The sequence below is a fragment of the Stomoxys calcitrans genome, chromosome 4 (genome assembly GCF_963082655.1).
Source record: "Stomoxys calcitrans chromosome 4, idStoCalc2.1, whole genome shotgun sequence".
Classification (NCBI taxonomy): domain Eukaryota; kingdom Metazoa; phylum Arthropoda; class Insecta; order Diptera; family Muscidae; genus Stomoxys; species Stomoxys calcitrans.
In genome coordinates, this window is record NC_081555.1 from 155465940 (window position 1) to 155483320 (window position 17381).

General features: G+C 40.0%; 1 protein-coding gene across 1 annotated transcript; it reads left to right on the plus strand.

The window, feature by feature from the left end:
- The first annotated feature begins 308 nt into the window (after positions 1 to 308).
- LOC106085101 (zinc finger protein 501-like) lies at positions 309 to 13763 on the plus strand. The gene is made up of 7 exons (XM_013249139.2): positions 309 to 866; positions 930 to 1023; positions 1093 to 1215; positions 1492 to 1762; positions 1827 to 1879; positions 13023 to 13497; positions 13550 to 13763. Exons 1-7 carry the CDS (start codon positions 543 to 545, stop codon positions 13584 to 13586), a joined length of 1377 nt encoding a protein of 458 aa, XP_013104593.2. The 5' UTR covers positions 309 to 542; the 3' UTR covers positions 13587 to 13763.
- Positions 13764 to 17381: the final 3618 nt, after the last annotated feature.

Here is a 17381-nt window from a genome sequence, read left to right on the forward strand (position 1 = left end):
AATATTGCTTGATGTTTCAAACGTAATAATAAAATTAATATATCAATTTAAACGAGAGGGTACGGGGCGGGGCGAAAAAAATTTTGGCGAAGAGGTAGCGCAACGGAAAGTAGGTACCCGCTCCGGATCGCTGGCTTGTGCATTTTAACGCTTTATCAGTAATTTTTTGTAAAAACGGCTGTGAGTTTAAAAAATTGCGTTTTTTAAGACATGTGATTTCCAATCTGGCTACACTTTTTTTGGATTTACTGCTGCCTCTTGATTTATCCAAATTTTTGTTTTATACCCAAAATCGTATTAAAGTAAAACGCACCTGTTGTAGCCCCACAGGCAACCAGCTGGCATAGCAAGAGACCGAAAATCCGTTGGGGTAAAGTTGTTGAGGGTAGATTTATACCGGCTTGCTTCAGTAGTAATGGAACCTCAGAAATAGATGATCGCCCATTGAAGTGTTAAGTCTTGCGGCAGTTCTCGGCGTTTGCTTTTGATATTTTTAAACATAATAAAAAAAAGACGTTGGGAGATGATTTAATTGAAAAGATATGGATAATATCACCACAACAATGTTTATTTGCCGGACATGTCTTAACACTGCAAATACGTTGGAGGAAGAAGACTTCTTGGAATTGGATAACATGTTGCTTGATATTTTTAACTACTGCACCCATCTAGATGTTCAAGCTTTCGATGGATTGCCTCAACATATTTGTGGCTCTTGCGTTAAAGATTTACATGTATCCTATGTTTTTACCCAAAAAGCAATCGAAAGTAACAGAAAATTGCAACTAATTAAAAAAAGTGATGATGGTGAATTTTATCTTAAAGATCCTTTGGAGAATATTTCTGATTCAGATGAGGAAAGTAAGGTGGGTAACAAATACTGACTGAACAAAAAGCAATTATTTTTATAACAGCTTTATAATTTGTAGAAAGGTTATGAAGATAATGGTCTTGATAATGATGAATTAGTAGATAATGCAACTGGTACCACTATTGAACATTCCTGTGAGGATATAACAATTTGTATGCTTAAATTAAAACCTTCTTTTCCATATCAATCTCTTATCTATTTTTTTATAATTGCTTATATAGATAACGATGATAACAAATTTGATTATTTCTCGCTTTTGGGTCCCCTTGTATCACTTTCCCCTGAAAGTAGCAAAGACGAAACTGATTTTCTTGTGTCTGTTGAATCACAAATTTTTCCACAAGGTAAAAATAAAGGATTTATGTATGGATTATAAATTGTGAACACAACTTCAGTTCTACAGCCTACCGTCAAATTTGTTACAGAAATTTCTATTTATCTATTGAATTACAAACTGCCAATTCCAATTATGCCAATTTTTGTATCATGGTTTTTTCTTCAGGCAATGCAATTATTGTTGAGTTTCAATCCATAATCGACCTATAATTCTATAGGTTTTATATAGCGCAATTTGCAAGTTTTTTCCCCAAAATATTACTCGAACCTTGCTTTCATTCCAGGTAGTTACAAATGTACTCTTTGCGATAAACATTATTTTACCAATGCTGGACTACAGGCCCACATGGAATTCCATGGGGCAAAGAGTAAGCATATATCTAAAGTAACAGTGACTTGTTCAAGGAAAACTCGACTCAAAAAATCTATTAAAAATAGTGAAGAAGGTCAGGACGATGATGTCCTCACTAAGAGCAAGATAAGGCCAAAGAAGCTTAAGAAAACTTTTCCATGTAGCGTTTGCGGTAAGCAAATGATATCGGCTTCAAAACTAAGGTAGTTTATAGAGTTTTGAAATTTTTGTTTTATTTACATGCGTTACATGTGAAATGTATTTTAGATACCATATGGTCATGCATACTGGCGAAAAAGATTATCTATGTCAAATGTGTCGTAAGTAAGATTTTTTGCCTCAAAATTCCTTATTAAAACTGATTTTTTTTAGCTGTTACGTGTGCCTTACGCAGCAGGAAATTAGCTATGCTTCGGCCAGCTCGAACCGGTCTCTCTGGGAAGGTCCCAACCCGCTATTTCCGCCCGAGGCCCGTATCAATAAAAAAAAAATGTAACTTAGCAACGTTATCAGCTTCAAACAAAAACCCCAGGTTCGCCTAAGTGGGAGGAAGATGTTGCCCTCCAGCCGCCCTGCCCTACCGTGGTCATGAAGGTGTCCCTTCTTTCTATACATGACCCCACAAAAAAAAAACTCACTCACACTTACCTGCCTTACTCACATCAAAACCCCCTCAGATTCAAATTAGCACATCATTCTCTTTTCATCTTATACCTTCATATTACAAAAAGCACATTTTTATTAATATAAATGAAATCGAACCAGTTAGATTTTTCAAAAAAAAAACGAGCCAAATTGACAAAAAAAAACTTAAACATGTAAGACGAAAATTTAAATAAACATTTAATATTTGAGTAAAAAAAAACAAAGGGAGAATTTGCAAATATTATAGATAGCAAACAGCTCATAAAACTTAATGTACCGCTTTTCCTTGCCCCTACCTAACTAACTGAGCTCAATTAATGGTATTAGAAGCCTAAAGGAAGTTCCACACAATTCGGTGGTCAAGTAAAACGATAAGAAACCCTTTGCAAATTCCCTAACAAACCTCATAAAGAATACGCAAACTAAAAGAAACAAATTTTAAGAAAGGCAATTAGTTAGGTAAAAAAAAATAAAAAAAAATAAAACATACTACAAGACATAAATAAATAATAAAAATTGACTAAGTAAATAAATAAATTAAAATACTAGATTTAGCATAATCTCATTATTCTATTTATTATAATTCGGTGGGCCCAAAACAGCCTTAGCGCTGGAGATAATTTCCGCCAGGCAGATAATATTATCTTCTTATTGTTGTCTGTGCTAGTTGTAGAATTTCTGAAGTCTTTATCTGAACAAAGATGCACAATGATTTGTTGATTGCTTTTAGGAGCTAATTAAGGATTTGCCAATCCTGGTAAGACGTTACATTGGCATGAAAATAAACCAACACTAGGTTCCATTCATAGATGGAGCATAACCTCAATCGGAACCGGGTGACACGTTAGAACGACACTTGTCCCACGGTTGGAGGATTTATCATCGCTCCGGTATGATCTGCTTTTTGCACGACTCGATGGTTTATAAAAAAGAAGTAGACGGCATACCTTTATGTGTCCTTGACTATGGCTACCTTGACTTTAAATCCTGGATGTCGATGTCGCTGGCTCAAATAAACGTAACACAAAATCAGGCAAACACTTTTCCACGCCAGTCTCCAAAGGAAATAAAAAGCCCCCCTTACGTCTAAGAGGGTTTTCCTTTTTCGCCTTTTTAATGTAGACGAAATAATAAAAAGAATTGTAATAATAACGTCCAATCTAGCCGGACACACAAACAAATATATCTTCAGCCAACCCGTTCAAAAATTGAAATTAACCTTGGCCACTACTTTACGTTAGATGCGCACAACTTAAGCCAAACTTCTTTTTTCTCCCGCATTTTCCACAAACACCCCCTTTTATAGGCTTTTTCTCTACTTCAATTTCCAACGAGGCCATCTTTACTTTGGGAAGACATAGTTATTACATTCTGTCCCTTTCCATCTTCCCCATTTTTCTTTTAATCGTCAAGTTTTTCTCTTAACTCTGGCCTCATTTAAATTATCCACATACGTTTCATGAATGAACGGCTCTATCTACTTTACTACGGCAACAACAATTTCGTACGGTGTATTCTTCATGAGAAAGAGTTGGCAACGCCGCTCCCTGCCAGACGTCACTTCAGGAGCAGCTGATTTCAATTCTCGCCACACACATCAGCCCAATAGCAGCAAATTATCAGAAATGGGCCAATTAATAAATTACACACTTCCCGGGGCAAATCTGGCATAAATGAATGTATCACAAGATGCTGCTGCTGACCTCATCCCTATTTTCTTGCCTTTGGGCTCAAAATTTGTGATGAAGCCCACGGCTACACCATGTGGTACCTTCATCCATGCCAGCAAATGGAATTAATTTGGGTTCGGGAGAGCTGCGGTACAACCCAACCGCAAGGGGAAAGCCTCTCCCGCTAAAACCTGAAAAAAGGAAATACGGCAGAAGACATAGATGCCTGCCAGCCAACATCAGCAATCGGCCACCAAACCACACACGCAATTGGCCGCAACGATACATAACCACAACTGGGGCACGGCAGACCGCCGGATAACCTAATAATGTGGCTACCGTCTCGCGGGTATCAGGAGCTCCCTCCAACCCCTCAAGCAAGTTCTCCCGCCGGGGGTTGGCGATCACGTGGTTGTGGAGGCCTCCACGTAGGACCTGTGGCCTCACTCGCTGGAAGTACCACGCAGAAATTTTTCTCGTGTCCGTCCGACAGTGCGATTAAGTGGGGCACGCAACAAAACATCAGGTCTTTCAAGAAATCGCCGAAAGAACTGATGTGCGGGCAAATATGACGTCAAAAATCTGGATGTGTGTACCAACGTGGGGAACTCCCACACCCTGAGTCAAGAGCCGGGCATATGGAATCCGCATTAGGGAAGTATAAGTCGTGTATAGCTTATTCTGGACGATTTACTTTGTGCATTTCCGCTATCTTTCTAGGGGCTATCATACCATAGACGTATCGCAGAGCGGTCAAAAAAAAAAAACACAAATGAACATGCGGGTGAAACACGTCTATGATACTAAGTCAATACATATTCTGTGTTGCAAAACACCATCGACATCACTGTGTACAAACACAAGAAGATATCTCATTGCTGGACCATGGTCCCAGCAATATCCGTAAATGAGTAAGTGGGCCCGCTTATTGCAAAGTATCATAATGTCACCTGGGAGGTTCAAGCCCCCCAGAGTAGCCTACAAATCAGAGCCAATGTCGCGATCACAATAATCAAAGTCGTTAGCCACTTAGGTCTATATCACAGTCGAGAAATTAAAATATTGCACTACAGATTAAAGTTTGATTAAATATTAGGGCGAATACATAACATTTAACTATAATTACCACCAATAATTTGTCTTATCCTGATATTGCACAATTAAAAAAAAAGTATAAATATTAGGACAAATACAAACATGTAGATAAGATAATTACAAAGAAAAAAAATCAGTACTAACCTAATATTGCACAGTCTTATCTCAAATTGAAATCTGCAATGCCTTATACCTGAATGTCTTTCACATGATATATCCCTATGGGCCTGCCTTGTAAGTCTTCGAGTTCGTACATGTTGTTTCCGATTGGCTTTACTATACGGCATTTCAAAAACTTCCTGCAAAACTTCGCATTCCGGTCCTTCGCAAAATCGGACAGTACTGTATTCCGTCGATAAACTTCCTGACCCGGAAGGAATCTAACGACACGGGCTCGCCTGTTGTACCGCGCGGAACTTCGTTCGTATGCCTCGTGCATCTTCCTCTTGACTTTCTCGCGGATCAATTCGAGTTTTTCAGCGTTTTGAAGACCCTGAATTTCGTGATCGGACATGGACTTAAGTTTCCTAGCCAATTTATAATCCAGTCCACTGGAAAACATGTGGTAGCCAAATAAACAAAAAAACGGGGTAACTCCAGTCGACGAATGAACGGAGGTGCGAAGGGCGCATTCAATCTCAGACAAATAGAGATCCCAATCTCTATGGTCCTCATCCAAATAGGATCTTATCGCTGCCAAAACGGATTGATTAACCCTTTCAGAAGCGTTCGATTGGGGAGAGTATACCGCGGTCCGCATGTGGCTAATCTTATAAGTGTCCATAAGATCCTGGAAACTCTTCGATGTAAACTGAGCCCCATTATCGCTGTGGATCACTTCAGGCACCCCAAATTTATGAAAGACCTCCTGAATCAGGAACTGCACTACGTTACTCGTAGTGGCCTCCCGCATTGCCTTCAAAAACGTAAATTTGGTGAAGTGATCCACAACAATGAAGATATAGGCATTCCCGCTTTTCGACCGCGGATACTTTCCCAAGAAGTCAATATACAACTTCTGAAAGGGCCGGTCGGTGACAACCTCTTCTCCCATCTCAGGTCTTAGGGTCTTATTGCACGGCTTCACCTCTCTACAGACTTGACAGCTTGAGACATATTGCCGTATCTGGCTTGTCATCTTCGGCCAGTAGAAGAAACGCTTAACCCTCTCGGTGGTCTTGGTCACACCGCCATGACCCATAGTAAGAGAGTCATGGGCCTTTTTGATCACCTCCTGGGTAACCCCAGATGGAATCCACAACTTCCAGCTGTACTCATCCTCGAGGTCATGGTCGAATCCGGTCCTTTTGAAAACCAAACCGTCTTGGACCTTGAGGTCTGGCAACCGATCTTCATTCCCCTGGATTGTCGTCACTAATTCAAGATACTCCTCACTTCCAAATTCCTCGGACCCAAAATCCAATAGCTCAGAACGCGACAATTCGCCTACGACAGCCTCTCGAGGAGCTCTGGACAACATGTCGGCAACTATATTTTCGGAACCCTTTCGGTGTTCAATATCAAAATCGTATGGTTGGAGCTGGAGTGACCACCGCGCCAGTCTGCCGTTCAAATCCTTCAACGTCATCAGCCACTTCAGGCTGGCGTGATCAGTTATGACCGTAAACGGCATCATTTCGACGTAAGGTCTAAATTTTCTGATCGCCATGACTGCAGCCAGGCACTCCTTCTCCGTAACACTATAGTTGCGTTGACATGCATTGAGCTTCTGGGAGTAGAAAGCTATGGGGTTCTCATTATCACCATTCATTTGGTATAGTACCGCGCCTATACCATACTCGGAGGCATCGCATTGAATAAAGAACCTCTTTGAGAAATCTGGGTGGCGTAGTACAGGAGCAGAGGTGAGGGCCTTCTTCAAATCCTCAAAGGCCTTTATTGCCGGCCCCGTCATCTCAAAGCGCTTCGCCTTCTTCAATGTGTCGGTCAATGGCGCTGCGATTGTGGCGAAGTCCTTTATAAACCTCCTGTACCAGCCGGCGGTCCCCAGAAAACACCTTACCTCCCGTGGGCTCTTTGGGATCTTGATCACCTTTATGGCCAGCACTTTATCAGGGTCGGTCTTCAGCATCCCGTTCCCGATAATAAATCCCAAGTATTTCAATTCCCTGAAACAGAACTGAGACTTTCCGATGCCAATGGTCAGATTGGCCTCCCTAAGGCATTTCGCAACTTCCCTCAACAAACGCATATGTTCATCGAAGTCGCTCGATATCACCAACAAATCGTCCAAATAAATAAAGACGTTTTCCTTCAGGCGTTGGGGAATGACTCGGTCCATAAGCCTACACAAGCGCTGGGCCGCATTACATAGCCCGAAGGGCATAACACGAAATTGATAAAGGGGACGCCCCGGCACCGTGAACGCTGTGTATGGCTTACTTTCCTCGTCTAACTCGATTTGCCAGAAGGCGTATTTCAAATCGACACTACTTATAAAATGGGTTTCGTCGATTCTGCTTAGGATGCCATCAATATTTTGAAGGGGATACGCGTCCTTCACAGTAATCCTGTTCAACTTTCTGGCATCCAAGCAGAAACGATTCTTTCCCGGTTTACGAACTATGGTGGTTCGATTATTGAAGGGGCTGTTACTCTCCTCAATCACATTCAATTCCAACATCGTATCGACCTCCTGATATACGAGAGCTTGAACCGCCGGTGACATAGGGTAATGCCGGTCCTTAAAGGGTTCCGCTCCCTCTATCAGTTTTATTGAATGTTTCTCAAGATGTGTCATCCCCAGTCCCTTTTCCTCAAAGGTATCGAACTCAGATATAACCTGTTGCAACGTGAGCCTCTGCCTGTCATCGAGAACATGTGGATTCAATTTATATTCATTATCTTCCATAGCCAAATCCTTATGAAGCTTCTCTACATCGAGTTCATCCACTGTAATTATATCTGGGGCAAGCTGATATTGTCTCCAAAAATCAATACCTAGATACAATTCTTGTTCTAAATCGGGACACAAATATAATTCCATTCGATGTTTTCTTCCTTCATATAATATTTCTACATTAACTTTACCCAAAATTCTATGCTCTTTTCCACCGGCAGTTCTGACATTAGAAAATATTTTCTTAATACTACAACTAAATTTTTCTAATTTTTCCCTACAACCTTTACCCAACACACTAACGGAGGCGCCTGTATCTAGCAGTCCCTTCATAGGCAGGCCTTCTACCTCAACGTCAGCAAAAATTCTTGGATCTGATTGTAGGCTAAGTCTCTCTACAGAGTCCACCAAAACCTTCATTTCCTTTTTCTTCTTCATGAATTTTATTCGAACTTTGGGAATACTTTTCTCAGTCTTGTGGGTCTTTTTTGTTTCGAGAATTCTAGATCTAATTCGGTTATAATTTTCTTGACGGACCTCTAGTGGCAAATAGTGCCTAAATGCGGGATTATATTCACCTTCAATTCCTTTCGTTTTCAAAAAGTTGTTTATAATATCTTGCTTAGATTTTCTTAAGGTATTTGTCCCCATTATTTGTCGGACGTGGAGGGGTTCTGAGAAGGACGTGTGCCCCCCACATTGTCCACGCCCTTGTTCAGGTTTCCCTGTAAACAGGACGGACATTTAGGTGATGTTGTGCCGGGCTTTCCGCATCTGTAACAAAACAGAGCTCTAGTTGTAGAATCGCATTCGCGAAAACCATGTCCTAACTTTTGGCAGTTCCAGCACTTCAGAGGTGGTTTGGATTGGCGATTATATTGGATCGCTGATACTTCTTCATAGTCCGCGATTTCGTATTCGCCATCGGACGGACATTCACCATATACCTCGCTTACTGCTCTCATTGGCCTAGATGGTGGTGGCATATTCCTGATTTCACGTCTGGGAAAGTTTCTTTCCGCCTCATTGCATTCTAATCTTAACTGCTCTACTGAGGAGACTTGGATCGGGTAAACAATCCTACCAATGCCATCTTTAATGTTCTTCTTCATGATTTTTATCATGTCATACTCGGAGATTGGTTGTACCAACTTGGCTCTAATTTGACCCATATTCTGAAAGAACATGTCTATTGTCTCATTTGGCTGTTGCTTTCTTTGAACCAAGTCAGTAAGAATCTCGAAGTTTGACCTTGATGATTGGTATTGGCCCAACAAACAGTGCTTCAACTGAGGCCAATCGCGGTATTTATTTGTCTTCTGCGATAACCAGAACCAAGACTCAGCTGGCCCCGATACAATAAGTGGGAAGTCTCGAAGAATCTCCTCCCATGGAATACTATATTGTTGCTGATAATATTCTAGTCGGTATACGAATTCCTCCACCCCTAGATTCTGGGAGCTACCATCGAATTTCAGGCCTAGTTTATCGATCCTAACTCGATTATTATCTCTGCCACGGTCAAATATATCATTTGTCCTTGCATTACCTCGACCGGAATTGTTGTTGTCTGGGTGTGAACCTGTTCCCGCACTCCCTTGGCTGTTTCCTGAGGAACTCGCATCGGATATGGACGTTGCCCTCGTTTGACTCAAGGTAAGATCAGTCAAATTCCTAATGGCGTCTGATAACTGACCTATAGTTCTCCTAAGGTCCCCCATTTCATTCTGCACCAATTGGACATTATTTTCCAGAGCCCTATGCTGTCTCCATATCTCACCTGGGACCATCGTTGATGGCCCCCTTTGATCATCTTGGCCTGTCCCCGAACCATTCGGTAGGAACCTCGTATTGGGGTTATTCGATCCTGAGCTTATAGTTTGGGACAAATCTGTGATTTGCCCAGAGTTCTGATCGATCTCCCCTTGCATCTCGGAGCTGGCAGAATCGGTTCTCAACCTCTTCTCTTCGGCAACTATGGATCTGTTCAAATCAAAATTCCCTGGTCTGCTTCTCTTCTTAGATCGTGATCTTGTCAATATACTCATCACCTGGATCTACAATTCTCCGAATGCTTAACGTCTCGAACACCTCAATATTGGACACTTCAACACCAATATGTTCAATTTCAAGTTTCCATACCATATACTTATTAGGGGTTTTTTTGTGAGTTTGTGTGTGAGCGGTTTTTTTTTTTTATTATTTCTGACTCTCCTAAGAGCACTTTCCGAACCTGGTTCACTCAACTTTCTATTCTACGAACAAATGAATTTTGGGGACACTGAAGAACAATGAAAGTCACCTCCTTCAGCTTCAGATACTTTCTCCCTAATACAACGATCCCCTGGCATTTCTCCAAGGCGGCTATTAGGACCATAAGAATCAGGACCCCATCTATGTATAGCTGATTCTACCATATACAACAAACACAGTACGATACGTGCTAATACTTTAATCCTACGGATTTCGTATGTCACGGCACCTTCCTGTTAAGAACTGGCAATGTCATTATCCTTCAATAACTACATAATCTCGAATCTTCCCATCACTTTCTCCTGAATGTCTCCAAGAAGGGCTAAAAAGATTCTCAATTACAAAGTCTTCAAATTCAAAATCCATTTTGGGCTATTTTTCTACTAAATTAGTTGTCTATTGCGTGTGTTTCGATGACATACACTTCTTACTATCACGGCACAAAAGAGGCCGGAAGCTTTTCATATTGGGCGCCATATTGTTACGTGTGCCTTACGCAGCAGGAAATTAGCTATGCTTCGGCCAGCTCGAACCGGTCTCTCTGGGAAGGTCCCAACCCGCTATTTCCGCCCGAGGCCCGTATCAATAAAAAAAAAATGTAACTTAGCAACGTTATCAGCTTCAAACAAAAACCCCAGGTTCGCCTAAGTGGGAGGAAGATGTTGCCCTCCAGCCGCCCTGCCCTACCGTGGTCATGAAGGTGTCCCTTCTTTCTATACATGACCCCACAAAAAAAAACTCACTCACACTTACCTGCCTTACTCACATCAAAACCCCCTCAGATTCAAATTAGCACATCATTCTCTTTTCATCTTATACCTTCATATTACAAAAAGCACATTTTTATTAATATAAATGAAATCGAACCAGTTAGATTTTTCTAAAAAAAAACGAGCCAAATTGACAAAAAAAAACTTAAACATGTAAGACGAAAATTTAAATAAACATTTAATATTTGAGTAAAAAAAAACAAAGGGAGAATTTGCAAATATTATAGATAGCAAACAGCTCATAAAACTTAATGTACCGCTTTTCCTTGCCCCTACCTAACTAACTGAGCTCAATTAATGGTATTAGAAGCCTAAAGGAAGTTCCACACAATTCGGTGGTCAAGTAAAACGATAAGAAACCCTTTGCAAATTCCCTAACAAACCTCATAAAGAATACGCAAACTAAAAGAAACAAATTTTAAGAAAGGCAATTAGTTAGGTAAAAAAAAATAAAAAAAAATAAAACATACTACAAGACATAAATAAATAATAAAAATTGACTAAGTAAATAAATAAATTAAAATACTAGATTTAGCATAATCTCATTATTCTATTTATTATAATTCGGTGGGCCCAAAACAGCCTTAGCGCTGGAGATAATTTCCGCCAGGCAGATAATATTATCTTCTTATTGTTGTCTGTGCTAGTTGTAGAATTTCTGAAGTCTTTATCTGAACAAAGATGCACAATGATTTGTTGATTGCTTTTAGGAGCTAATTAAGGATTTGCCAATCCTGGTAAGACGTTACATTGGCATGAAAATAAACCAACACTAGGTTCCATTCATAGATGGAGCATAACCTCAATCGGAACCGGGTGACACGTTAGAACGACACTTGTCCCACGGTTGGAGGATTTATCATCGCTCCGGTATGATCTGCTTTTTGCACGACTCGATGGTTTATAAAAAAGAAGTAGACGGCATACCTTTATGTGTCCTTGACTATGGCTACCTTGACTTTAAATCCTGGATGTCGATGTCGCTGGCTCAAATAAACGTAACACAAAATCAGGCAAACACTTTTCCACGCCAGTCTCCAAAGGAAATAAAAAGCCCCCCTTACGTCTAAGAGGGTTTTCCTTTTTCGCCTTTTTAATGTAGACGAAATAATAAAAAGAATTGTAATAATAACGTCCAATCTAGCCGGACACACAAACAAATATATCTTCAGCCAACCCGTTCAAAAATTGAAATTAACCTTGGCCACTACTTTACGTTAGATGCGCACAACTTAAGCCAAACTTCTTTTTTCTCCCGCATTTTCCACAAACACCCCCTTTTATAGGCTTTTTCTCTACTTCAATTTCCAACGAGGCCATCTTTACTTTGGGAAGACATAGTTATTACATTCTGTCCCTTTCCATCTTCCCCATTTTTCTTTTAATCGTCAAGTTTTTCTCTTAACTCTGGCCTCATTTAAATTATCCACATACGTTTCATGAATGAACGGCTCTATCTACTTTACTACGGCAACAACAATTTCGTACGGTGTATTCTTCATGAGAAAGAGTTGGCAACGCCGCTCCCTGCCAGACGTCACTTCAGGAGCAGCTGATTTCAATTCTCGCCACACACATCAGCCCAATAGCAGCAAATTATCAGAAATGGGCCAATTAATAAATTACACACTTCCCGGGGCAAATCTGGCATAAATGAATGTATCACAAGATGCTGCTGCTGACCTCATCCCTATTTTCTTGCCTTTGGGCTCAAAATTTGTGATGAAGCCCACGGCTACACCATGTGGTACCTTCATCCATGCCAGCAAATGGAATTAATTTGGGTTCGGGAGAGCTGCGGTACAACCCAACCGCAAGGGGAAAGCCTCTCCCGCTAAAACCTGAAAAAAGGAAATACGGCAGAAGACATAGATGCCTGCCAGCCAACATCAGCAATCGGCCACCAAACCACACACGCAATTGGCCGCAACGATACATAACCACAACTGGGGCACGGCAGACCGCCGGATAACCTAATAATGTGGCTACCGTCTCGCGGGTATCAGGAGCTCCCTCCAACCCCTCAAGCAAGTTCTCCCGCCGGGGGTTGGCGATCACGTGGTTGTGGAGGCCTCCACGTAGGACCTGTGGCCTCACTCGCTGGAAGTACCACGCAGAAATTTTTCTCGTGTCCGTCCGACAGTGCGATTAAGTGGGGCACGCAACATAGCAAAGGCATACTCAACTATATATGCTCTAAAGCATCATATGCGAGCCCATACCGGAGAACGGCCTTACGAGTGTAAATTTTGTGGAGATCGCTTTCTTAGACCCACCACTTTAAAAAGCCATATGCGCCGCCACACTGGAGAGCGGCCCTATGGCTGTGAGATATGTGGAAAACGTTTCATCCAGCATTCATCAATGGCTACGCATATGAAATTAAATCACATGGACAAAACTATATCGTGTCCATATTGTGAGAAAAAATACGCACGCCAAACAGATTTAAATGTCCATCTTTTGTCCCATAGCGGAGACAAGCCATTTGCATGTAAACTATGCTCCAGTCGTTTCACACGTCAATCTAATTTGAAGAAACACATGAATCAACAGCATCATCATCAGAGTGGTGAAGTGGAGAAGGCCAAGAGATCTACTTTTCATTCATCTGCAAGTGATAAGATATCTCTTATTGTTGCCGGGTACGTTTTTGTTTGAGAATTGTTCACTTTTATTTATGACGTTTTTTTTTAGTTCAATCACAACTGAAATAGGTTCCTCCACTCGTTGATATGGTTCTATATGGATTCCGGTCAGAAATAAGTAGCCTATAAGTTTGTTAATCAGTACATAGATCGCAGAACACACGATTTCACTACGTAGAGGATTAATGTAAATAGTTATAAAATATTGTTTAAATGTATAACAATATAAAACAAAAATATAAAAATTCACATTTTTACGTACACAGGTCTGATGTCCATTAGTTTAATTTTTTACAAAACCAATTAGTCCAAAGTAATGGCCTATTTGTCGATCTCGAAGTCAAACTTTCGGGTAACAAAAGAAAATCGGGATTAGAGTGATTGTTCATTCATCTAGATTTATTTTCCGGCAGCGACAAACTGGCCATGTCTTTAGTTAAAGATGTTGATGAATATGAGGACTGAGAAATTGTGAGAATGTATGTTGAGGATAAAAAGAACGTTTCATAACTATTGGTATTCGATTGAAGCAATGACAAGCATTATTCCAAATCAATCCCTGAATAAGAATATAAAGACCGCAGCAATAGATAAAAAACGACAGAATGACCTTAACTGGCTGACGATTGTCGTTGAAAATAGTTTACAAACTCTCAAACTTATGATCATTCTAAATGGCATACTATTTCAACAATCGATCAAATCGCAGAGCAAATCCGCTAGACTAGTAAATTAAACACAGCATATGTTGACAAATTTGTGTTCCAGTTTCACTTTACCTTTCGGCTCTTGAAACAACTTATCAGGCAAATGAAGATTAATGCGTCGATTGTGGATTGCAACTCAACTATAGTTGAGTTGCCGGAAGATAATATCATGAAATAAAAATTATGCAATTAATGTTAAAAATTTATATTAAAGGTCGGCAAATGTCAGATTTTTCTCTTTAAAGGCCACCTGTTAAACCGATTATCAACGCAACATCATGCCTTGATGACTACGCGACAACCCATTGCCATGTGCTGCGATGCCGAAAAAAAACACAATGTCATTGGCTTTTTTGACAGCAACACGGCATAGCTGCCGTGTTGCTGGGCCGAATTGCCACATACTCGAACGAGTAAAATATTGTAGTTCGAAATCTCTCTTTGTGAATTATGTATCTCTTTATTGAAAGGGATCATTAATTATTTATAAAAACTTTGACATAAAAATGTATATAAATACGAGATGAAATTTAATTCGATACGAAAGCGCACTGTTGTTGTTGTAACCACATTTTCATGTGGAAGTGGCGATCCTCGTCAAGCTCCTGTAGGTGAGCAAGCTCGTTCCGGTCCGATCGCCGCGAGAACATGGTGACCATTGTGAACAAAAATTAACCACAAACGAGAAAAGTGGCAAAATGCTGAACCTCTTCTAAGTATACTTTAAATAGTTTACTTGAACTTGACTTGGAAAATTCCTCCATCAAATTTTCATAAATGAGACATTTTCATTGTATACCTACGTTGGCATATTTCAATATTATAATGTTTATATTTATGATAAAAATTATTATTATAAAAAGTTTCTTTACATGTATGAAACAATTTCATAAATATAAAAACTTTTTTTCATAATATTTATGAACAAAAGGTTAAGAAACCCGATCATTACATTTATGAAGTAAAATTCAGATAAATTGATTTAAAATAAAAAAAAATTAACCCATCGATTCCAGATGGGTTGATTTTAATGGGTTAAGTTTGCCCAACTTTGATGAGATTTCATATATTTGCTATTTACAGCATTTATAATGACGTAGTATTTTATTTATATATTTTCTCAACTTTTTTTTTTTTAATTTATTAAAAAAACCTAAAAAAAAATCTATATGGCAGCTATATTCAAATCTGGATCGATATAAACCAAATTGAAGAAGGTTGTCGAACACAACTCACTGTCCCAAATGTTTGCAAAATCTGACAATAAATGCTCCTTTTATGGGTCTAAGACCTTGAATCGGTGGATCGGTGTATATAGCAGCTATATCCAAATCTGGACCGATATGGGCCAAGTTGAAGAAGGGTGTCGAAGGGCCTAACACAACTCTTTGTCCCAAACTTCAGCGACATCGGACGATAAATGTGCCTTTTATGAACCCAAAACCTTAATTCCAGAGATCGGTCTAGGCTTCAGATTTGGATAAAGCTCCAAATCTGAACCGATCTGTGCCATATTGCAGAAGTATGTTGAGGGGCTTAACCTAACTCAATGTCCCAAATTTCGGCGACATCGGACAATAAATGCGCCTTTTATGGGTCCAAAACCTTTAATCGAGAGATCGGTCTATATGGCAGTATCCGAATCTGGAACTATCTGGGCCAAATTGAAGAAGGATGACGAAGGGCCTAACATAACTCACTGTCCCAAATGTTTGCAAAATCGGACAATACTTGCGCCTTTTATGGGCCTAAGACCTTGAATCGGTGGATCGGTCTATACGGCAGCTATATCCAAATCTGGACCGATATGGGACAAATTGAAAAAGGATATCGAAGGACCTAACACAAATCACTGTCTCAAATTTCAGCAAAATCGTATAATAAATGTGGCTTTTATGGCATAGGACCCTAAATCGGCGGATCGGTCTATATGGGGGCTATATGAATATATAGTCCAATATAGCCCATCTTTGAACGTAACCTGCTTATGGACAAAAAAAAAAATCTGTGCAAAGATCCAGCTTAATATCTCTATTTTTAAAGATTGTAGCGTAATTTCAACAGACAGACGGACGGACATGAATAGATCGTCTTAGATTTTTACGCTGATCAAGGATATATATACTTCATAGAGTCAGAAATGGATATTTCGATGAGTTGCAATCGGAATGACAACATGAATATACCCCCATCCTTTGGTGGTGGGTATGAAACTATAAAATTCAATACTGAAATGGAAATTGTTATTACAAATTTCCCGTTGGCAACGCAACCGAAGTTGGGTTGCAATCCACCGACCCATAAAAATTTCATAAGATTTAAGTTAAAGTTTTAGCTTGTTCACTGATTGTAATTCGATATTAGGTCTAAAAATTATTTTTCACTTCGTATTACATTGTACAAAATAAATGAAAGTTTTTCACCGAAAGGATTTCATTTTGGGTGATTGGTTACGTAGCAATTTGATTTTAGGGGAAAAGTAAAAGTAAAAACCCGGAACACAACCGTATATTTCCGAAATAATCAGCTACATGAACAGACCCTGCAGAAATCTTCATCTTCTGGAGCCCATCGTCATCGGTGTCGCACTCTAAGTTCAAGTCTGAGGGCCGTCGCTCCTGACTCAGGATCATATTCCGACCCTACAAGGTCGAAATTACGAATTACGATTTAACAATGTCCGTGTATCTGTCCGTCCGTCTGTTGTAATCACTCTACAGCCTCCAAAAATTGAGATATTGAGATGAAATTTGGCACAGATACGTCTTTTTGACGCATGCTGTTTAAGTTCTTGAACGGGCCAAATCGAGCCATATTTGGATATAACTGCTATATAGACCGATCTGCCGATAAAGGTTCTGAATCCCATAGAATCTTTATTTATTATCCGATTTCGCTGAAATTTGAAACAGTGAGTTAGTTTAGGCCTCTCGACATCTGACTCACACATTCGCCCTAAACGTCGTTCAGGTCGGACTACATTTAGATATAGCTGCCTTATCGATCTCCCGATAAAGGGTCTGAAGCCCATAAAAGCTTTATTTATTAACCGATTTCGCTGAAATTTGAAACAGTGAGTTGTTTTGAGCCCTCCGATATCCGACCTTAATATGGTTCACATCGGACGGCACTCAACGATATGCAAGACGTCTTCTGCCTGTTCCCTAATGGAAT

What these genes read in the sequence shown, in the direction of transcription:
- LOC106085101 (XM_013249139.2), top strand. Translation starts at nt 543, where the DNA reads ATGGATAATATCACCACAACAATGTTTATTTGCCGGACATGTCTTAAC. An exon ending in CTGTGAGGATATAACAATTT is followed by an intron (nt 1,024 to 1,092) that starts GTATGCTTAAAT and finishes TTGCTTATATAG; the next exon opens with ATAACGATGATAACAAATTT. An exon ending in ATATCTCTTATTGTTGCCGG is followed by an intron (nt 13,498 to 13,549) that starts GTACGTTTTTGT and finishes GTTTTTTTTTAG; the next exon opens with TTCAATCACAACTGAAATAG.